Here is a 24301-nt window from a genome sequence, read left to right on the forward strand (position 1 = left end):
TTCCAATCCCCTCCTTTCTTCTCTCCTCCCCTCGCCAATCGTGCAAATCCGGTATTTATTTACGTGTCCTTAGAGTACCGATCGAGAAAACACGCACCCCTCCGCCACGCACATTGTTTTCCACCTCCAGATGAACTCCACTTCCTTTCTCTATGCGCGAACAATGCACTCGGCAATACTAACGGTGTTTGGCTTTTTTAATATTGGCACAGGCAACAGGGCTAAGAAGCAAATAGCGCCACGAAGTATGTCATTATCTCTGCCCTGCCTACATAACAATAACTAGGCATTACAGCATCCGCGCAGATTTTCGATTACAGATTTCACAGCACTTATCTGCCAACAAATAAGCAAACAAATGGCAAAATTTAGACGCATTTGAAACTTCTTTGAAATTCATCGGACAAGGACAGCTTCCTGGAAAGAAAGGCCGTTTGCGAAAGGGTGGGAGGGAAGAAGGACCAAAGGAGGGCATGATTCCCCTCCTTGTAACTTTTATTACTTGGAGGGTTACCATGAACAGTAACGTTTAATTCAAATTCGTGACGATTAAGGGCACTACTGTTGTTTTACACTTCTCTATGCCCATTTCAGATGGAAATAAACCATGCTCCGGTCACCCGACCCCAATTGTCCTCATGCGACTCGGCAGCTGAGTTTAGACAAGACATTACCTGTGAGTCGCTGTTCCCTGTAGATTAGAAGAAGCTGAGTAGCGGTGTCCCTTCGCGCTAGCTCGCTCTCTTTTTGTCTGTTTCAAGTTCGAACTCCACTCAAAACAAAGGAGACCCCGAAACATGTGACCTTCCAGAGCCAAAACACATGATGTCACAGACATGCCAGCCAATCAGAGTGGGACCGGCTGCAATAGTTCTTGGGAGATGTAGTGCAGTGGGACGGATCGTTTGCAACGCAATGCCTTGTTTCATTTTATGTATCTATCAAGGTCAGTTAAGCATCTGCTGCCTTTGAGGAAATATGTTAGTTTCTTAGGTCTTAAAAAAAAGATAAGCACGGTTACATATAGTTATATATAGCACTTTAGAAAGTGGTAGCTCTTTTATTTTTAGCAACGGGAGAGCAGCTGTCCCTCTTCAACCCAGCACGGCGTTCCTTCTGTGGCTGATGTCTTCCTTGTGTTTATTTTTAGATTTTGAGGCCTTTGGGGACAATCTTCTTAAGATTTGTTTTCCTTTTAAACCACGTTTGGGAACATTGTTGTTGTTGAAGAGTGTATTATTATTATTATTATTATTACTAGCTGACCCTCACAGAGCATTTGTGCCGTTGTGCGCACTGAGCCGGTGGCATGCCCGCCCCAAACGGCTGTCTTGCTTGCACTCTCCCCCTGCACCACTCTCTCGCGCTCTCTCTCCCCCATCACTCTCTCGGTCGCTCTCTCCCCCTACCATTCCCTCGCTGGCTCTCTCCCCACCACCACTCTCTCTCCCGCCCCAGCACTCTCTCGCTCCTCTCTCCCCCCTCTCGCTCGTGCTCTCCCCACCACCACCACTCTCTCTCCTGCTCTCCCCACCACCACTCTCTCGCTCCCGCTCTCCCCCACTCTCTCACTCTCCTCCCCCTCTCTCGCTCTCTCCCCACACTCCCTCCCTCCCTCCCCACCACTCTCGCTCTCTCCCCCACCACTCTTGCTCACTCTCCTCACCACCACCACTCTCTCGCTCGCTCTCCTCACCACCACCACTCTCTCACTTGCTCTCTCCCCACCACCATTCTTTCGCTCGCTCTCCCCCACTCTCTCGCTCGCTCTGCCCCCCACTCCCAGGGCAACACCCGGCACTCCTTCCCGGAGCTATTGCCAAAAGCGGCGCAAGCTTATTTCTTGCCGCCCTCAAGCCCCTCACTCCTTCCCAGACTGCCCCCCCACACTGCTTTCCTCCTCCCTCTCCGGCCACACTGCTCGCCCTCACTGCTTGCCGCCATGATACTCCTTTCCTTCTTTCCTCCTTCTTCGCCGTCCACACTGCTCGGCCTTGCTTCTCAACTTTTGGGCACCCACACCCCCTCACTCACTCCTTTTCGGTGCTGTGGCAGGAAGTGGCGAAACCTCTGTTCTCCCTGTTGCAGCAACGGGCTCAAACGGCTCCTCGCCATGGCCTGGCAAGCACCACGTGCCTGGCACGCGGTTCACTGGCTGCACCCTCTCTCTCCTTTCCGGAGCACTTGCGGCAAGCTGAAAAACCTCCTCTCTTGCCGCCCACACCCCCTACGCTCCTTCCAGGAGCTCTGACCGAAAGCTGCAAAAGGCTATTTTTTGCCGCCCAAACCCCCTCACTTCTTTTCGGTGCATTGTCTGAAAGCTGCAAAAGCTTCTTTCTTGCCGCCCACACCCCTTAACTCCTTCTCGGAGCTCTGCTCATGCCTCCATTATTTCTCTGCCAGGCCAGGGCCCCGCCACCGCCATTTTCTTCTTCATCCGTTGCCTGCCCCATCGCTGAGCAGTAGCTCCGCCCCCACCTTTTCATTGGTCATGGCTGCAGCCAGGGCGGGTCTTGCCACGCATCCCCAGATCCCCATGCATCCCCACACATGCCAGCTAAGAGAATTAAGTATACAGATTATTATTATTATTATTATTATTATTATTATTCTCATTATTTATTCTCATTTTATTTTATTTTATTTTATTATTTTATTCTCATTTTATTTTATTTTATTTTATTAAAAACAATAAATATGCTTTCTGATTATTGTTTGGAAAAGTTGTAAGCGCTCAGAAAAACATAATCATGTCCAATCTTCTTTAAGTAGGCAGCGTTATGGCAGTCATCAGCTCAAAGGAATGAAGACTTGAATATGCAGTACTATGCAATACTATTTCTAAGGTTCTGTTTTCTCTGCCAGGCATTAACTTATATATCTGCTGTGAGTACTACTGATAATTGGATTGTTTGATTCAGTCATTAACTGACCCCGGCTGACCACACCAGGATTCTAGACATGCCATATTATTTAACCTTTCTCTGCCTTCTTCCCAGGTTCTCCATGATCTCTGTCTTGTTTACAAGTCAGGGACGTATTGTTCTGAACTCTCTGATCTACATTGCCTTTCAGAGTTATATACTATTCCACTACCAACTATGACAGCTTCAGTTTGGTACAGGATCAAAAGTTCTGGTAATGGACGTTCTATCCATTTTCACCATTGTTCTAGATTCACTCACCTTTTTCCACAGCAACTAAAGCAGTGCTACTAACTGAAAGATACAACAGAACTGGGGTGAAATAATATTGCAAAGGGAATGTATCGAAACCTTCATTGTGTAGCATTTTTCACCAGTGCTACTGACAAGAGGATCTTTATGGCAGTCCCCCTTGCCAGAGGTATCCCTTACTACCCCTTTGGCAAAATGAAGTTATTCCTAAGACATTCAGAGCAAAATCCAGGATTATTATTATTTTTAAACCAATCTGGAACAAATTTGATGTTTAATGGGAACTTAGCTAGGTTCATCCATACTACATGCATATTGATCTTGGTGTGACTGATAAGGAGTCATTCAGGTTACTATTAATCCAGGATTGTTCCAAAAGGCAAATATTGTCAGATATGACGAGCTTGTAAGATATGACGGGCTAGGAATGTGTTTCACACCATCTTTCTTTCTTTCTTTGTCATATTTTATACCACCTGATATGTAAATCTCTAGGCGGTGTGTGTGTGTGTGTGTGCGTGTGTATAAAACTCGTTGCTAATCCCATGTGTGTGGCAGCTCTCACTAGAGTTTGTGAGTGAACTGCCGGCAGGGGGAGAGGAAAGCGCTGCTGGCAGTGGACAGACTTGCGGGTGAGGGGAAAAAGAAAATGGCGGTGGTGGGGCGGGAGAAAACGGCGACCAGTGGGCAGGAAAGAAAGCGGCAGCGGGCAGGAAAAGAAAAGGGCGGCGGGCAGGCAGGCGGGGAAAGAAAACAGCTGCAATGGGCAGGGAATGAAAACAGTGGTGGAGGCAGTCGGGGGGTGGGTCTGAGAACAGAGGGGAAATGAGAGGGTGGGGGGAGAACTAGAGGTGCAGATGCTCTGCGCCCGGCCCAGCTATTACTCATTATTTCAGTGATACCTTCTTTGCTAAGGCCATCAGCTTTGCTAGCACAAACCTACTATTCTGTATTCATCTTCACATAGTCTTACTAGATCCCTTAAATCTTGTCACACCATAACTTTTATGAGCAAACTACTCCAGAGGAGGTTTTGCAACCCACCTACCCCTTACCTCCATTCAGCTCAGTAGGGCTCTTGAAATGTTGCCATTATAACAAATCTCTTTAAGTCAAGAAGAAAATGGATTGAGCCATGGTCAGTATGCCTAAGGGCTTGTGTACATACTGGCTGACATATCATGGCAACGCAGTCGGTTCTGAACCTCCTGTGATGCTTGGGGTGTCTAAAGCAATACCAATGATGCTGGGGAACATAGCTCATCCACTACTACTTAAAATTGTGCAGTCACACTTCTGTGGCACTATGTCCATTGGAAATAATAGGTGTAGTGCCCTGGAAGTACAATTTTAAGTAGTAGCTGATGATGACCCCTGTTCCGCTACACTGCAGGCATTGCTTTAGACACCTCCAGCAACAGTTCAGAACCAACTATGTTGCCTTATGCAATGTGTCAGCCATTATCTTATGCCTGTGACAAGAGACTACTGCATGGTGACCATCTTCCCAGTGGTGGTAACATCCAGTATAGCTGTCCATATGGTTTCTTCTAACCATGTGGAAAATTTCCACACTAGTCTCAAATATCCTTGGAGGCATCAGACAGAGATATAGAAAATTTCCGTGCAATGAGGATCTGTGCAGCAAGAAGCATTCATTATGCCCTAAGATATAATAAAGATATGACTCAACCATTAAAGTCAATCCAGCAGAGCCTATTTTTTTCTTTCTGCTGTTAATCACTACAGTGAATGGAGATACATGGAATCCCTCTTGTTACACTGACCATGGTATAGTTGATCCATATTCCACCTGCTAGTTCAATCAAGACATGTATGAAAACTGGACTGGAAGAAGGTTAGGGAAAATCTTATGCCTCTCCTAGCAACTGTTCACACCTTGCATTGGGAGCACCATCATTTCACACTTGGAAAACTCTGCATGTATAACAATTAGGATTTAATTAACTGATGATTATAGCATATGTGCCATATTAACACTAACTTATAGTATGAAAGTGTAGCCCAAAATTGTATTATAGTCAAGTTTAGTTTTGGTTAGCTCAGATATATTGTACTTCTCATTTAACTACTGCAGTTTTTAAAAAACAGGTTTGATTTGATTTGATTTATTTTTAGCCTACTTTCCTTAAGTTTATGAGATCACCTCCCCCCCCCTCCCCCCGCCACTAGCTATCAACTTTGCAATGCCTGGACCAATTTGGACCAAATTTGGTACAGTTATAAGAACATAAGAACAGCCCTGCTGGATCAGGCACAAGACCCATCTAGTCCAGCATCCTCTTTCACACAGTGGCCCACCAGAAGCCTCTGGGGAGCCCATGCCCCACAGGAAAGAGGTATGTGCATGCCCTCTCTCCTGCGGTTGCTCTCCTCCAACTGGTATTGAGAGGCATCATGCCTCTGAGGCTGGAGATGGCCCACAGTCACCAGACTAGTAGCCACTGATAGACCTGTTCACCATGAATCTGTCTAAGCCCCTATTAAAGCCTTCCAAGCTGGTGGCCGTCACCACATCCCATGGCAAAGAATTCCATAGATTAATTATGTGCTGTGTGAGAAAGTACTTCTTCTTGTTGGTCCTAAATTTCCCAGCCTTCAGTTTCATGGGGTGACCCCTGGTTCTAGGGTTGTGTGTAAGAGAGAGAAATTTCTCTGTTCACCCTCTCCACTCCATGCATAATTTTATACACTTTGGACATGTCTCCCCTTAGTCACCTCTTTTCCAAGCCCCAGATGCTGTAGCCTAGCCTCATAAGGAAGGTGCTCCAGGCCCCTGATCATTTAGGTTGCCATCTTTTGCACCTTTTCCAGTTCTACAATATCCTTCTTAAGATACAGTGACCAAAGTTGTATGCAGTACTCCAGATGTGGCTGCACCATAGATCTGTATAAGGGCATTATAAGATTAGCATTTTTATTTTCAATCCCTTTCCTAATGATTCCTAGCATGGATTTAACCTTTTTCACAGCTGCCATGCACTGAGATTACACTTTCAACAAGCTGTCCACCACAACCCCAAGATCTCTTTCCTGGTCAGTCACCGACAGCTCAGATCCCATCAGCATGTATATGAAGTTGGTGGGTTTTGCCCCAATGTCCCTCACTTTACACTTGCTTACACTGAACCACATTTGCCCTTTTGTCTCCCACTCACCCAGTTTGGAGAGGTCCTTTTGGAGATCGTCACAATCTGTTGTGGATTTCACTGCCCTAAATAGTTTAGTGTCATCTGCAAATTTGGCCTCTTTGCTGGTCACCCCAACTTCTAGATTGTTTATGAATAAGTTAAAGAGCACTGGTCCCAGTACTGATCCAGGGGGGACCCCACTTCCTACCTACCTCCATTGTGAAAACTATCCATTTATTCCGACTCTCTGTTTCCTGCCCTTCAACCAGTTACCAATCCACACATGAACCTGTCCCCTTATTCTAGTGACACATAGGGCAGCTCAATGGCGTAGTTTGTGATGATGTCATCTGCCCCAATTCAAGATGGCAGACGCATGAACATTTGAGATGCAAGTGGGAACTGATTTGAACCCAATTTGGCACATTTGTAGTGACACATAGGGACACTTTAATGGCATAATTTATGATGATGTCAAACACTCCAATTCAAGACGGCAGATGTGTGAACGTTTGAGCCAAAAGTAGTCTAACTTGAGAACCATCGAACCAATTGGACCAAATTTGGTAGAGTTGTAGGGAAACATAGGGATACTCCAACAGTATAATTTGTGATGATGTCATCCACCTCAATTCAAGATGGCAGATTCATGAATGTTTGAGGCAGAAGTGGGTTAATTTGTGAAAATGGTAACTATAAATTAATATTATAGTGAAGGGGAATTAGGCAGATTTGTTCTTATCAGAACTTCTTGTTATTTCTCTTTTCAGTCCAGAAGGATCCCAAGGCAGATCACATAAAACAATAAAATATAATCACATTAAGGTTGTTTCTCCCCTTTCTGACACATAGTTTTTGTTTAGGTTGGCACAGCCTCCCTGCATCCAGACTCTGTTTTCATTTGCTCATTGTGGCTATTCACACCTCTTTCATCCTATCGCAGCCACCCAACCGCTGGCAGTTGGATGATCAGTTGCTTGGCTGTGTGCTGTGGCTGTATCAGTGGCCTGGCTGTATGCTCCCTTGTTTTCTTCTCCTAGGACTACATATCTTTTTACTGTCCAAGAGCAGAGAGGGAGAGCTGGGTGCAGCACCTGTTCTCAGGTAAACTGTGGAACAATAGCAATTTGATGTGCTATTCCTCATTGTGTACTCTTTACTCTCTCTCCACTAGGCCTGCAGTCACCACAGACAGCTTTAAACTTATGAAAGCTCATTTGTTTTACTTAAACTGAGGATGGTGTATCACACCAAAATGTCTTATGTTTTTATGTTTACCAACTTTTAGTTTTTCTTTGTGTGTGCAATAAAAAGGTATTTTTGTTGAGAGTTTGGAGTTAATATGCGCATTGCATCCCCAACATATTGACTTATGAAAGAGATTCACCAACTGGCGTCTACTGAGGAATAACATCAGTTTTCAGTAAAACATCTACAAATACAAGGTTTATTTTCATTGTATACATTCCTTAGAAGGCTTGTGGTTGAAGAGGCTTGAGATATCTCCATGATGCCTCTGTCATGCTGCTGGTCAGATACATCTGGATGAACTTCAGACAAGTTACACTGCAGAAACCTGATTTCAGATCAGTTTCAGAGGTCTAGAGTTAGTTGTGATCTCCTATACAGAGGCATCTGAATGACTTCTTTAGACACACTGAAACTGCTTGAAATGTGCAGGATTAAGAAAAACAACAACCCAAACAACTTTGTGTTAACAGGATGAGAAAGTGCAAGGCTTCCTGTTATGTGCATGTGACAGCTGTAGATAAGCGGGGAGGCCCAAACAGGAAATCCGCCTGACTTCTGCAGTATGACTTGTCTGAAGCTCAGGAACCAACTTAGATTGAAGTATCAATGGGATGATGTGCTGCTGATCAAAACATGGGAGACATAGTGAAGAGGAACCTGGAGGAGGAAACTTTTGGGTCTTTTGAAAATGAATGCTCCCGGAACATGGGAGAGCTTGTGGAAGTTTCCAGTAACGAAAGGGTTAAATTTGATGACACGGGCCTATCCATGGTGCTGCAGAATGGCTTGGAGAACCTCCGACTGGAAAATTCTCTCACAGATGTTACCTTGTGTGTAGGCAGCATGAAATTCTCGTGCCACCGTGTGGTTCTTGCAGCAGCAAGCAATTATTTTAGGTGAGTGGGATATTTAAAAGAAAATGCTTTTTCATTTGGTATGATGAGGGCAGTCTCTGGAAGTTATGCTTGTGAGATGGCAAAATGATCACACTTTTGATTTAAATCTGCTTGTGCTCTGTAAGCTTGCATATAAACCTCTACAAGTCCATAATTTGGTGGTATAGCAGCATCCAGATTCCAAAGGCAATGGGGAAATGCTAAGTATCTTATCCTTAATACGGTTTCACATGTGGAAGTTGAATGATTATTTCCTTCCAAACTGCTTCAGAGAAGACAATGCACCACTGCAAAAGCCAACAAGGCAGGGAAAGAACAAAGAAGTGTGTTAGTTTCCTATCTTTCTCTCAGTTCTAAAATTAAACAAGCAGTGACTTTAAAAATGTAAAAGAGAAGATATTCAGAAGATCCAGAAGGGACATCCTCGACACAGTATAATTTTCTAACTTGATGGAAATAAACTGAAGACACATTGAAAAACAAATGTTACACTGTTTCCTGTCCTTCAACCAGTTACCAATCCACACATGAACCTGTCGCCTTATTCCATTTCCTAATAATGTGGGAAAGTTTGGAAATTTACTGATCAATCCCAGTCAGTAAAATTCCAGCAGATTTTTCTGGCAGGTAGGGTGAGAGAAGAAACAATTTCAACCTCTGATACCAAACATTACTCCTCAGGTCAATGTATGAAACTAATTATTGGCTGTTAGAAGCAAAGAAAATATCTCTAGGGCATTTGATTTGACATGCAATTTGAGGCCATGTTAGGCAAGCATTAGTCTCCCCTGATAGAGTTCTGTTTTAATAAGATCTTCTTATAAAAATAAGAGTTATTTTTTATTCATTGATTCTTTATTTTTCAATGTAAAGTGCATTGAGAAAGTTTGTCAAAAGCAGAATATAAATATCCATAGTAGTTGTGGTCGTCAAAATTATATTTTAATTATAAAAACAATTTCTGCTAGCAAGATTATGTTACAAGAAAGAAAAAGAAAAGAAGGCACAGATTACGTATTACTCGCATGTCATTGTATTTGATGCATGGCCTTATCTTGTTTTTTGGCACAAGAATGCATCTTGTATCCTGGAGACTGTGGTGTTTCTCAGCCTTATTTCAATATATCTACCAGTTTAAGATGTCTTGATCTTGGTCCCTGTTTTATCAGTTGCCTGACAGTCAAAAATATTGAGGCAATGACTAAGGCTACAATTCTATCCTATTACTTGGGAGTAAGTTTCTATTAATTCAGTGAGACTTATTTCTGAGTAAATGTGCATAGGATCAGGCTGTAAACAAATCTTGCACTGGTGCAGCCATTTCTACTGATGACAGTCTCCTGACAGGTTGGTATTACTCCTCTCTGTGCAGATTTGTAATGTCCAAATTGCAATATAAGAAAACACATGTTTACAACAGAGTCTTCTAAATTACATAAACTTTTCCATTCTGTGGATAAAGTTTATGCGATCCACACAACTTTTTATCAATGAGAGAAATGTCTGATAGTAATAGTATTTATGCAGTTAATACTAAAAACTTGGGAGTGTTGTTTGGTTGAAAAGTGACCTTGATATTTCTTATAGAGCTCGAATAAAATTGTTCCTTGAGAACTAGGCATTAATGGTTTGCATCCAGTTTTCTGGAGGAAAGTGTTGGCTCTTAATAACTCATAACAATAAGTCAATCACAAGTTATATTGTACACACAGGCGCACACACAAGCACATAAATATGTGATGGTACACTAAGATTCTAACCATACTTTGGATGGACTAGGAAGACAAAATGAGGCCCATATCTCATGTATACATAACCAGTAAAAGAAAATTCTTAATTTTGAAGTGAGAAAATGGCTACCTTATGTTTCAGAATTTTCTTCAACAGATTTTCACCAAGCTCCTTACTGGAGGAATGGCCAACTTTGTGGAAGGAAGTCTGAGTTTTACAAAAGCTAGGAGTATGCCTCCTCAAATTTGGTTTTTTTAAAAAAGTAAATCAGATTTTCACCAATGTTTATATTTGTGGATGTGGATGTGTTATAACTGTTACTAAATTTTTAGCTGATTGTGTCAGTCTTAATTAATTAATAGATTAAATCTGTATTATTTTCATATGAGAAAATAGTTCTGAAGTATGTTTTTGGTATGATGCTAATATGTGTTACAAAAGATAAGTGTTACATATATCCTCTGTATGAAAAGAAGAATGTTTCCTCTGTGATGGAGGGTACCACTGTTTTAATAAGTACTTGTAGTAAAAAGGTGATAGAAATATAGCTATTTCTTTCTTTTTTAAAAAAATGTGCTGCCTGATTAATTGGATGCACATTTTTAATTAATCAAAAGGTTCTAATTGATTCATCTAACCAATTAGTGAATATGTGTATACATCCCAATAGCGTTGACCAACAAGGCAGAGATACACAGAGGACCTTTGTATTCTGATTAATGCTGGAAACAGTTAAAATTAACTGCTAGATTTAATATCTTTTTAAGTACGGGGGTACAGCCATTTTTTTTGCTTCTTTGTCCCAGTGCCTCAGCGTAAGCTGAAATCTGCCTCACACTTAGGAGAGACCAACCCCCACTAACTGGACAAAGATGTAGCTTTTTAAGTGGTGACTCTTCGCCTTAGCAGCCGGAGAGCAACTATCCCTCTTGAACCCAGCACAGCATTTTCCAGTGGCTGTTGTGATGTCTGCCTTGAATTTCATTTTAGATTGAGAGTCGTCGTCATTTGGGACAGAGAACCATCTTGTTCTTTTTCCCCTATGTAATCCTGTGGGGTGGTGGTGGTATATAAATGATGATGATGATGATGATGATGATGATAAGTCTGTCTAAAACCTCATGTACCCTATTTTCAGGCTATTACAGAGTACAGATCTTGGGGCTCTTCCATCATGCCCCAAATTGTCTCCCACCCTTTGTTTTGCTTAGCATCTTCTAGCCTGAGGAAGAGTTCTAGAGAACGCAAATGTTTGCTCACTACTTCATGATATTTTAGTTGGTCCTAATAAAGATATTGGCCTACATTTTGGATTTTATTGTAATGGGCCAACATGACTGCCTATGATTTTTGGCCATTGATCATAATAAAGTTTTTCCTGGAGGGTCGGTCTCAAAATGTGATCGTGGTACTATTCCATACCATGGCCATTGACAATCTATCTTGTCTCTCATCTATTTAACATCTACATAAATGTCTGGGAGATTTGGGCTGGGGGGTCATCAGTATGCTGATGATATCCAGCTCTGTCTATTGTTTCCATCTTCTAACCTCAGGGAGGCTGTTGAGTTTCTAAACCAATGTTTGGCATCTACACTGGAATGGATGTGAGTGAATAAGCGGAAATTTAATCCAGATGAAATGGAGATTCTGTTGGTCATGATTTTGGTGATCTGGGATTAGGTGTGCAGATTGTTTGAGATGTGCAAAGATTGGATCCCCTGGTGTTTATGTAAAACTACAATTGTTTAATTAAATAAAAAGTACAATAATACATTTATGTATGTGAAATGCTTCTAGTAGTTAGAAGTCTATAGACATTCTAAATATTACAATAATATTATTGGCTGACATCCAGACTAATGCTGCACTAATGCAAATATTGTTCACTAGTGCAAGAATGTTACGCTAGCTATTTTCACTAAACTGGGAGCTTGCATTCCAGACAAGTGTTGTGCTGCTGAACCTGTGGTGTGCCTCCTACCGTGAAACCTCTTCTTCAGTTCATATACATTTCAGGGAATGGTGCAAAGCTGTACACTATCGTGGTTGTGCAAATGCAATGTTTGGACAAGCGGACCAAGAATGCAAGAGACTGAGCAACTTTGGGCATCTGCTCAGCTACATGACCTTCTTGTGTGAATGCATCTTTGTTCGTTGCACTAGTGCAGCATTAGGCTGGATGGCAGCCTTTGTTTCGAGTATCTTACAGTCTGACGAGTCTTTCTAGATGTACTGTAACACTTTTATTTCACCCCCTCTCAGGGCGATGTTTTGCAATGATTTAAAAGAAAAATATGAGGAAAAAATAGTAATTAGGGGAGTTGATGCTGAAACAATGCAAATTCTTTTGGATTACACTTATACAAGCAAAGTGCTGATCACAAAGGAAAATGTGCAGAAAGTCCTGGAAGCTGCCAGTCTCTTTCAAGTAAGTGAACAACATTTCTAGTCCATGTATTTCTAGGGTATGCAGCACTGGAAATAAATGTATGTATTTCATGAGGAATTTATATCCTGCTCCTCTGGGAGGCTCACAGCTCTAAGATAATACATGAATAAAACAAATATACAATAGAACAAAACTATCAACAATTAAAAATTCACTAACACCAACATTAAAAAGTAAAACTGAGAAGTGGCAGGAACAAGAATTCAGCAGGGGGACAATAAAACCCATACAAATGCCAGACAAAATAAAAGCATCTTAGCCCAAAGTGGAAAACACAGAAATGAAGGGGCAAATGGGCCACAAGAGGCAAAGAACTACACAACTTAGGGGCAGCAATCAAAAAGGGCCTGTCACTCAACACCCCGCAAAAGGACTTCCATAGGTGGGGGAATACACACAAAGAGAATGGGTAGATTTATGTAGGGAGAGATGGTTATTTTAAAAGGTTGGTCCCTGTAGAATCCAGAGGAAAGAGCTGTGATATACAAGGATAAGACAGTGGAGTTAAATCAGAAATATTAACAGTTTAATGAGACAGAGATTATTTAGGAACATAGGAAACTGCCATATACTGAGTCAGACCATTGGTCTATCCAGCTCAGTATTGTCTTCACAGACTGGCAGTGGCTTCTCCAAGTTTGCAGGCAGGAATCTCTCTCAGCCCTATCTTGGAGAAGCCAGGGAGGGAACTTGAAACCTTCTGCTCTTCCCAGAGTGGCTTCATCCCCTGAGGGGAATATCTTGCAGTGCTCACACATCAAGTCTCCCATTCATATGCAACCAGGGCAGACCCTGCTTAGCTATGGGGACAAGTCATGCTTGCTACCACAAGACTAGCTCTCCTTACCTTACAGAAAGGTAAGTTCAGTCTAAGCCACCTAATGGCGCAGCGGGGAAGTAACTTGCCTAGGGAGCAAGAGGTTGCTGGTTTGAATCCCCGAAACAACTATATCGGGCAGCAGTGATATAGGAAGGTGCCGAAAGGCATCATCTCACACTGCATGGGAGATGACATGGCTCTGTGGTTGCTAGGAGTCGACACTGACTTGAGGGCACAACTTTAAGTTCAGTCTGCCTTCGGTGCTCTTGCTGCTGGCTGTTTGTTAGCCCCACCTCTAATCCAGGACTGGAATAAAAGTATCTAAAGCACCATTCAAAAGCTGGCCTGGATCAATGAATGGATTAACCACAAACACCACATTCCCAAACTATCAAGGGCTTTAAAGGTTGTTATTTATTATTATTATTATTATTATTATTATTATTATTATTAATTATATTTTACATTTATATCCCGCTCTTCCTCCAAGGAGCCCAGAGCAGTATACTACATACTTGAGTTTCTCTTTCACAAGAACCCTGTGAAGTAGGTTAGGCCGAGAGAGAAGTGACTGGCCCAGAGTCACCCAGCTAGTTTCATGGCTGAATGGGGATTTGAACTCGGGTCTCCCCGGTCCTAGTCCAGCACTCTGAGGCTCTGGAATGTGCTCCCTGCTGAAACAAGAACCTCTCCGGCTCAGACAACTTTTTAAAAGTCATTAAAGACACATTTATTCACCCAGGCTTTTTAACTAGGCTTGTGGTTTTAAATTGTTTTAAGGTTTTAATTTGTTTATGTTGCTGTAAACCACCCAGAGATGGAAGTTTGGGGCAGTGTACAAATATAATAACCAACCAACCATCCAACCAACCATCCAACACCTTGAATTGAGATCAGAAACAAAGTGGAGATGGAACAAAATGAGAGTTACAAATTGTACTGAGTGCTTTAAATTCTCTAGCATAGTGAAGGCTGATTGGCAGCCTGTGGGTTAGACTTTTGGGAACCTAAATACCCTAGCACCTTGAAATGGCCCACTCTCTGCCTCACTGGCTGCTCTTTGATGCATGCAGAGTGAATCCAAACATGTTTACTCCTAACCTACGGACATCATAAGAACATTTATTCTTATGGGCCCAAGGCCCATCCAGTCCAGCATCCTGTTTCACACAGTGGCCCACCAGATGCCACTGGAAGCCTACAGGCAGGAGCTGCATCACTGGGACTTACTATCTAGTAAGGGTGAAACTAGACATATACTCAAATGTGTGCCATGGAAATGTGCTCTGGACATGCCTCTCATTTCATTAAAACACCTGGCTGGGGTGGTGGTGGTGGAGGCTCAGTACTGAGCAGGACCGTAGGGGAAGGGGAAGGGGAAGTCCCTCCCTGTGTGCCATTTCCTCCACTAAAAATCCCACCAAAAGCAGCTGTTTGCCCCCAATGTGGCAGTTGGCAGGAAACCCTATACAATGTGTATAGGACTGCAATTTTAAACGATTGGGTTTCTTCTTCTTCTTCATTTCCCATAACTGTAATTTGAATATAAGCCTTATATATATATAAGGCTAGAAGCATCCATTTGATTTAAAACTGACTCCTTTCCACTTTCTATTCCGCATTATTAACATTCACAAAGTATGTATCCCAGATACTAAATGTTGCTCTTAGTAACAGCGGTGAAAATGCTCTTACTTTCCATTATGGGTGATGGAAGGGAAAAGCTGCACAAGTTTATGAATGTTTCCTCTCCAGAGGCCAACTGGGGCAATATCAGTGTGATTCCATTCTCCTTTTGCTGAGCAGTGGAAAATTCATGGCATTCTTTCCAGGATCCATATTCTTTGGCGGAACTGACACTTAAGCCTCATGACATCTTTGTAAAAACGAGTGTGTTTACAAATGTACAGGTTGAGAAGGATTGGTAGTAATGCTGCAGCAGCAGCAACAGGGGCATAGCATGGTTGAAGTGCACGCTGGGACTAAAACTGAAAATGGACCCCTTTTCTGGCCATTCCCCTGATTCTGGCCACACTCCTGATGCCCATGCGTCAGTGTCAGGAGCATGGACTGCATCAGGGTATAGAGGCATTGTCCTTTGGCCTCTTCCAGCCAGTGATTACTTCATTCACCAGCTGGATGCTTTCTTTCTCTCCCTCACTTGGAGCGAGGGAGAGGAAAGAAGCAACCAGCTGATGAATGAAGAGATCACCAGCTGGAAGAGGCCCATAGGTGGAATGTCCATGTCCTGATGCCAGCCATCCCGCTTGTACATACTGACAGAAGCACACTGATGTGCTGGCGTCAGGGTGGGGTGTGTGTGCCAGCATGGGCACATGGAATGCTGACCTTCAGTGCTTCATTCACTGGCTGGATGCCGGTGGTGGGGCAAGGGCCCCTGAGGTGTCCCCGGATACTGGCAGTTGGAGGACATTTCCTCCTCCTGCTCAATTGTACCTACACTCCTGAGCATACTTCAAGTATACGCTGATGGGATCTGAGCTGTTGGTGACTGGTCGTTGAAAGTGTTGACTCAATGTGTGGCAGCTGTGAAAAAGGCCAATTCCATGCTAGGGATCATTAGAAAGGGAACTACAAATAAAACTGCTGATATTATAATGCCTTTAGACAAAACTATGGTGCGGCCACACTTGGAGTACTGCGTACAATTCTGGCCACCACATCTAAAGAAGGAACTGGAAAAGAAGAAGAAGAAGAAGAAAGAAGAAGAAGAAGAAGAAGAAGAAGAAGAAGAAGAAGAAGAAGAAGAAGAAGAAGAAGAAGAACTGGAAAAGTACTGGAAAAGGTGCAGAAGAGGGCAACCAAGATTATCAGAGGCCTAGAGCACCTTCCTTATGAGGCAAGACTACAACACCTGGGGCTTTTTAGTTTAGAAAAAAGACAACTGCTGGAGACATGATCTTGGCCTATAAAATCATGCATGGTGTGGAGAAAGTGGATAGAGAGAAATTCTTCTCCCTCTCACATAACACTAGAACCGGGGGTCATCCCATGAAATTGGTTGCCAGGAAATTTAGGACCAACAAACGGAGGTACTTTTTCACACAATACATAATCAACTTGTGGAATTCTCTGCCACAAGATGTGGTGACAGCCAACAAACTGGATGGCTTTAAGAGGGGTTTGGATAACTTCATGGAAGAGAGGTCTATCAACAGCTACTAGTCGGAGGACTATCGGCCACCTCCAGCCTCAGAGGCAGGATGCCTCTGTGTACCAGTTGCAGTGGAGTAACAGCAGGAGAGAGGGCATGCCCTCAACTCCTGCCTGTAGGCTCCCAGCAGTATCTGGTGGGCCACTGTGTGAAACAGGATGATGGACTAGATGGGCCTTGGGCCTGATCCAGCAGGGCTGTTCTTATGTTCTTTTGAGCAGCAATCCCATTAGGTTAATGGACTAGCACAGCTAGTTGCAGTGTTTGTTCCATTAACAAGTACTTTCTGCCCCTCATGGCTCTTGGACTGCACATATACCTGGGCCATTATAGAGTAAATAGATGTACATGAGAGTAGAGAGGAGAAACTCTACAAAATGCAGTGGATACATTTAACAAACATTGCAGATATGCATATTTGTAAGCTTCGTTTCTCTAAACATTAACCACATGCCTCTTTAAAAACAGGAACCAAGTGTTTTATAGGCTAAGTCTGTTATCATTCAGTTTTGGTGAGCAGCCTAAATGTGTCAACAGGACATGGCACTGGGCAGAAGGCTCTGCGGTAAATACATAAACCAATCTACAGAGCCTTTAAAAATGGTTTTTCTGGTTTTTCACTTCTCTCTTTTCCTTTTAATTATATGTTTCATTCTGTTTCATAATTAGAACATTTTGAAGCTGTCTGCTGTTAAACAAAAACCAAAAACAAACCACTAATAAATCTATCAGAGGTTTTATTGATAGCTAGGAGCACTGATGGTTAGGGCTATTGGCTGATATCTCCTAGAGTAATTAGATGATCACTTAAGAATTATTAAGGTCATTCTCACAACCTGTGAGCAGGGTGGGAAGGGTTCAGTGGGGCAGAAAGGCAGGCTTGATCTTACTTTCCCCCCAAATGATCCTGTTGCTGGTTTTGGCCATGTGGCTCATGCACCTACACGACTGGTGCTGCCAGGAGCTGCACGGCCATGTGGAAGAAATGCAACCCGGCCTCCAGGAATCCCTCAATGCACCAAACGAGGAGCTCAATGCATCGGGGGATTTTCCGCAAGTCGGGCACTCTAAGTGTGCCCAGCTCTGTGTCTGCTTGGGCTTCAGGCAGCCCGAGTAGACAGACGATCGGGAACCCAGGTAGAAGGGTGCACTCATGCCCTTTTACCCAGGTAATAGCCCAGGGCAAAAGCCCGGGCTACCCGGTGGGGCAGGATTGGCCCCAATCCTGGTGCTTCACACGAGCAGCAGGGCTGTGCTAGCCCGGGTACAGCTGCTCATGTGAGCAGCCTTTATGTCTGCTAGGCATGGACTAGATGATTCTTGAAATCCCTTCCACATCTGTAATTCTGGAGGCTTATCCAGATATTCAGGTCCAAGCATCCTTCCCTGCCATTTTTAGCCTTTGTAGGCCCACCCTCCAAATCCCAAAGACCATATCCAGTCTACACATAATGGATTCAGGGGTATGGTTTTCCTATTGATGAAGAAACCTGTGATGTCACCCACTCCAGATGTTGTAAAGGCCAGGTGATGTGAGCTTTCAATGTTGAAACGAGGAGGACTTGGGCCTGAAAAGGTTTTACACAGGAGATGAAACTAGGCATGGTGTGGGCAAGTCTTGTGTCAATTTCCCCCACCCACTGCCTTAATTTGAGTCTTAAGTCTTTGTCTAGGTTTGTAATTGTAGCAAAATTTGTGGTTTGTGTGTGTGAATTGATATGCGTGTATGTTGGGGGTGGAACTGAAGAGGGAGATCTCCAAACATTTCCTAGGGACTAGTCAATTAGAGGTCATAACCTAGTGAAAGTATGTATGGGGCCTGGGGAAGAGGGGGTGATTGCATCATTTCTCACCAGTCATATTGCAACAATATCCAGTCCTGTGACACTTGTACAACCACATTCCAGACAACACTACAGATTTTAGTAGCTGAGGGAAGAAAATAAGACATCCCACAACAGAAGCAGTTCTTTTAAAGAATGTGTCTCAATCGAGAGATAACTACACATTTGTTGTGCTATAAATTGATAGTCTGGGAAAACCCTGACTCTAACCACAAATTTCCTCACATTTGCTGCATCATTACCTACAAATGTTCATTATGTACTCAGAATTATCATACAATAATTACACAGTTGTGCGATTTGCTAATATCACAAAGTAAGGAGTTTGATCACAATTTATAAATACCTTGTATCCTCAAAGTACCCATCTTTAGGACCTTGCAGAACCCTGGGCAAAAAACTATCATTGCACCCCAGGACTCCTAGGCCTTTCCTTTCCTCCTTGTGTAGATCTGTCCTATCTGGACCTGCGATTTGCCAATCCCAGTGTTGTTTTGCCTCGCCATTTTCATGATCTGGGATTCCCACCCCCTAACCCATTTCTATCTTCTGTGTGCCTCTCAGCACATAATGTCAAGGGAAATGTCTGTCCATGGTGGCTTCTAGTTCAGGGTGAGTTGATCATTATGGGCATCCACAGCCACATGCAAACACAAACTTTGGTACAGATATGAAAAATTGAACATTACACCTAACTTGAGACTTGGAATTGTTGTGTGCACACTTTCCCTACAGCCTCTAAGTTCACAGATGGGTGTCTGAACAGGTTCTCTCATACCAGTTCTGCTTTGCCCCTGTTGCTTATCCTCCCACTCCCCACTGGAGTTCTTGGGCCACTGGAGTCTTCACTTGCTCCCCCCACTATTGTGAGGCTTTATTGTTCCACGGTTCCTTGCCTCCTTACAGCAACAGATGCTTCATAGTTGCTCCCTGCTTTGCTTGAACAGCAGAAGCATGTGCATCAAGGCCAGCTCTGAGAAGAAAAGGTTCTACTATGTATTGCTACTACAGCAGAAGCACGACTGACCCCTACAAAAGCAGGCACAATCTTGAGAGGATAACAAGAAGCAATGTTGACCCCCAGCATGTTCTTTATGGCCTGGAATTCTGGAACACAATCCATCAGTGCCGATCACTTGGCAACTGAGTGCTTTTCAAGGCAAAAGGTTACACCCTCCCACTCTTGCCTTCCCCTCATATCTCATTGGCCACCTGTGAAAAGGTGATTCAATCCTGTTCCTTAAATAAGGAAAGAGCAAGCTGATCTTGCTCTTACAAGCTTGCTGAGCCAGCTGAAGGCTTTTTCTATCTTCTCCTCTTAGATTTCAAGGCAGTCAAGATTGTGGAGGATGGGGGCAGGGGTGGAGGGAGTGGGATGCAGGAGGTCAGATGAGTGCAGTGGAACAAGTCAGTTCATACAACATCACAAAACATGGCACTGTGTTGGCTTCCCAGCAGTAGCAGCTCATCCTAATGAGCTGGGGGTGGGTGGGGGCAAATGAGGTGCAGCCGCCTCTGGTTCCTGGCAGCAGGTGGTTGTTTCTCTCTCTCCCATCCCACTCCTCTCTGGCATTAATGAAAGCCATGCTGCCTGCAGGCTGGCCATTCATCACCTAGAGCTCTGCAGGCTCTGACAAATGGCCAGCCCGCAGGCAGTACACTTCTCCTTAACTAACGCTATGGAAAGAAAGACGCAACCAGAACTTCCCGGAACCAGAAGTAGCTGCACGTCATTCGGTGCCTCCCTGGTTTGTTAGGATGAGCCACTACTGCTTCCCAGAATGATATGCCCATGTCTTTAGGTGCTAGATCCCAACATAATTGAAACAGGGTCTATGTGATGTGTATAAACTGGATAGAAGTACCATATTTACCCAAATAAAAGATGACTCTGAGTTTAAGATGACCCCCTTAAACAATACATATTAAATCCCAGTTATATCTGTATCTACCCAAGAGGAAGAGGATTCTGAAATTAAGATGGTTTCCCAATTTCTAAAATCAAAGAACTTGCAGGGAGGGGAATGTTTATTATTATTATTTTTTATTTATTTGATTTATATACTGCCCTTCCAAAAATGGCTCAGGGTGGTTTACATTTTTTTTTAAAAATCAACTTAGTCTTGGATTCAGGTAAATATTGAAAGCATACTCAAATATACAAGCAATACATGACAAACATGATATTTGCACATTTAACACAACCAATGCTATTGTTTCCTCACTTCCTTGAGGTTTTTTTTTAAAGCAGTAAAATAAAGAAACAAACACAGGCATGTTTGCATAGCAACTTTATGTGTGTTCTTTTATTCTTGTAGTTTTTGCGAATGGTAGAAGCTTGTTCCAACTTCCTCAATGAAGCTCTACATCCAGAAAACTGTGTTGGGATTCTGAGACTGGCTGATACTCACTCACTTGATAAGCTGAAGCAGCAGGTCAAGAACTACATTATCCAGAATTTCACTCAAGTACTGAACTATGATGAGTTCTTAGAATTGCCCGCCGATGTCCTGTATTGTATGCTACAGAGCGATGACCTCTGTGTTACTGAAGAAGCTCAAGTGTTTGAGACGGTTATGAACTGGGTGCGTTACAAAATAGCAGAAAGGCTTCCTCTCCTGCCTTATATCCTCGAGAGTGTTCGGATGCCCCTTCTAGACCCTTGGTATTTTGTAGAGACTGTAGAAGCTGATCCACTCATCAGGCAGTGCCCTGATGTCTTTCCTCTGCTTCAGGAAGCCAGGATGTACCATCTGTCTGGAAATGAGGTGAGTAAACACTGGAGGATTTTAAGAGATAGGTCAGACTGTAACTCTAGCAGTTGCTTGAATCATCTGAAGCAGTTTGTTCAGTAAGTTGTCAGGTGGGTGGATTCACTCAGGCGAAGGTGGTTCTTCAAGTAACCAGGACCTTGAAGCTTTAGGGCTTTAAAGGTAATAACCAGCACCTTGAATTGCACCTAGAAACAAAGCAGCAGCCAGTGGAGGTCCTTCATAGGAACATAGGAAGGACCATAGCCATTCATGGCTATGCTTGAGCCATTTTGGAAGGGCAGTATATAAATCAAATCAATCAATCAATCAAACAAACAAATACTGAGTCAAACCATTGGTCTATCTAGCTCTGTATTGTCTTCACAGACTGGCAGCAGCTTCTCCAAGGTTGTGGGCAAGAATCTCTCTTAGCCCTATTTTGAAGAAGCCAGCGAGGGAACGTGAAACCTTCTGCTCTTCTCAGAGCAGCTCCGCCCCTTAGGGGCAATATCTTACAGTGCTCACACATGTAATCTCCCATTCATATGCAATCAGGGCAGACCTGCTTAGCTAGGGGGACAAGTCATGCTTGCTACCACAAGACCAGCTCTCCTCTTCATGATTGGTATAGAGGCTATTCTCACTCACACTGTAACCCAGGCTAGGGAAGCCAAGCCTGGGTTAGGCTGTGCATAAGAACCATTGGGATCAGCTCTGATCCCAGCAAGGCAGCGCCACCTAGCCCACTTAAAAACCTGGCTCTTAGCTGGGATTAAGGGCTCAAGCAAGCCCTTAATCCAGGCTCTGAGATCGTGTGTTCGCTGGGGCTATGTTCAGCCCCAGCAGACACAGAGACGGGCGCTCTAGGCTTTCTTTGATTTCCTGGGGGAATCCTCCAATACATCACATATGTTGCAAGGTGCATTGTGGGATATCCGTATTGGATATATCGGATAAAAATATCCGTATTTTTAAAATACTTTTTAAAAATCCATATTTTTAAATGTGTGGGTGTGTGTCGAACTGGGGCAGTCCATTCATGAGGCAAGATGAGGTAGTGAACTCAGATGGCAGATTATTGAGGCTCCAGTAGGAGAGGGGCGTCACCATCAGTCTAGCTCTTTGGGACTGAGCTGATCCTCGCAAACTTTGCAAGGAGTGCCTCTCCTCACACTCCTAGCAAAGTGCGCAAGAAGCACAAGGAGAGAAGAGGCTGCCTGCTAGCAACCTTCCCTCCTCCCTGCTCCTCATTCACTTTCAAAGCTTGCCAGAGTTAATTTTGAAAAGGTCCTGGCCCCCATTTGTGCCTTGCCTCAAGCACTATAACAGCATGGGCTACCACTGGTGTAGAATGTTGAAACACTGAACATGTATCATCTGGATATAAGGTGACTGAGGCAGAAGAGTAATATGTCTGCACAAGTCTGGTACCCAGAAAGGAGGAGTGTTTGTCATGACTTAGCAATCACTATTCTGGATAACCAAAGAGCCAAATAGACTAATTTTACAAAAAATATGTAACATAATATCTTTAAATGGTCTTTTGTGTTTTGTTTTGGTTCCCAGGCTCTTTTCTACAGCTCTTTCTTTGTAGTTTGATTGTATGTCAAATGTGATTTAGGTCCTTTTTGTGCATCCTATTCTTTCTACTTTATTGTTGTTTTATGAAGAGATAAATTAAAAAGTTAAAAGATGAAATAAAGCCTTAATGCTTGTAGAGGGATTAGGAAAGTGAAGAATTAGCGCTCTTTTGATGAGAACTGCATCTAATCACATGTCAACACACCACTTCCTTTTAAAAATTGGTTTTGTGGGGAAAGTACGGAGAGAGCGCTGCCACACTTATGTCCCTTTTTATACTGAGATAATTTATGGCATGGCCATAGCTCAGCAGTTGTATGTCCATTTTCTGGCCACTTCATATGCTGAATTTAGCTGTTTTGGAGGGGAAACCTCAGAAGATTACTTTCTACCATCTAACGATGGGTTATTGTCTATATGGGAAACAGTGTTCACTCTGGCCAACAGGCAATAATACCCCGTTTGGCTTCTGTTTACCTGCTGATCTCAAATTAATTTCCAGGAATGATGTGTACACACACACACACACACACACACACACACACACACTGCTGATCTACTTTTTATATTGCTGAAATTTTTATTTCCAACTTTTATGATTTGATTTTTGTTTGTTTTAAGATTATTGGTTGTATTAATTTTATTTGTTGCAATTGCTTTGAGAGTCTTTTGAGGGGGAAAAGCAGTGTATATATTTTAATATACATACATACATACATACATACATAATTTAAGGCGGTCATGTTTCCCCCTCTGTTCTCTGCCTTATAAGGGGCCTGTGGATTCCAGTGAGGGCTAGAGACAGATCTGAACCCTGCTGGCATTTACACTTTCAGACAGAGAGCAGCAATTTGCTCCTTCACCCAAGCATACTCTGTTGCAATCTGTGAATGAGGGGCAGGTACCAGGCACCGCCAAGCCTAGTGAAGCACCTCTTTCATAAGACTAGAGCTGTCTTGGTGGGTCTTATAAAAAGCCCCAGTCTGTAATTGTCTTATGCTTACAGAAATTGCAGTTGGAGCTTTTTACAGAAATATATTTTCCTCTTCTTTGCCCCCGCCCCCTTTTGTCGCTTAATCTCTATTCCAAGGAAGAATTCTGGTGAACTCAAAAGCTTTCTCACTGCTTTGAGATCTTTTAGTTGGTTTTAATAAAGGCATTCTACTATTTTGTGGTTTGGACGACTTTCCCTTCCATATATCTAGTGGTACAGCTTGCATGAGGGATGGACAGTTCTTCTGGTCAGGGATCACATGGGAGTTGTAATCCAACACCTGCAGGAGGGCTGAAGTTGTGCAGTCCTGCTTTCTCTAGTCTATCCAAAGGAACCACAGCTGGCTCCTGATGTGCTTCACTAACTGAGCATCACTTCTCAATGACCTGCTTCATTCTACTAGAAGATTGAATCAATAGAGAAGAGAGCTGGTCTTGTGGTAGCAAGCATGACTTGTCCCCTAAGCTAAGCAGGGT

At 43.2% G+C, this 24301-nt stretch overlaps 2 protein-coding genes across 10 annotated transcripts in view; one reads left to right on the forward strand and one right to left on the reverse strand.

Annotated features, from left to right (window-relative positions):
• The window catches only part of KLHL24 (kelch like family member 24), a 36772-nt gene extending 34623 nt beyond the window's left edge, over positions 1 to 2149 (reverse strand). The window contains exon 1 of one of the 2 annotated variants that reach the window (XM_053307791.1): positions 2035 to 2149. The gene's annotated coding sequence lies outside the window, so the exon portion shown is untranslated. Of the gene's footprint in view, positions 1 to 674; positions 810 to 2034 lie in introns of those variants that run through there. The other variant, XM_053307789.1, reaches the window with a different exon arrangement.
• The window catches only part of KLHL6 (kelch like family member 6), a 36844-nt gene continuing 12980 nt past the window's right edge, over positions 438 to 24301 (forward strand). Inside the window, exons 1-5 of one of the 8 annotated variants that reach the window (XM_053307781.1) lie at positions 438 to 676; positions 762 to 946; positions 3076 to 3138; positions 12472 to 12637; positions 20816 to 21265. In XM_053307781.1, coding sequence (XP_053163756.1) covers positions 933 to 946; positions 3076 to 3138; positions 12472 to 12637; positions 20816 to 21265 — 693 coding nt within the window. In that variant the 5' untranslated portion in view covers positions 438 to 676; positions 762 to 932. Of the gene's footprint in view, positions 947 to 2769; positions 2887 to 3075; positions 3139 to 7940; positions 8476 to 10362; positions 10469 to 12471; positions 12638 to 20815; positions 21266 to 24301 lie in introns of those variants that run through there. The other 7 variants (XM_053307786.1, XM_053307783.1, XM_053307784.1 and 4 more) reach the window with 7 other exon arrangements.

Source organism: Hemicordylus capensis, chromosome 3 (genome assembly GCF_027244095.1).
Source record: "Hemicordylus capensis ecotype Gifberg chromosome 3, rHemCap1.1.pri, whole genome shotgun sequence".
Lineage (NCBI taxonomy): Eukaryota > Metazoa > Chordata > Lepidosauria > Squamata > Cordylidae > Hemicordylus > Hemicordylus capensis.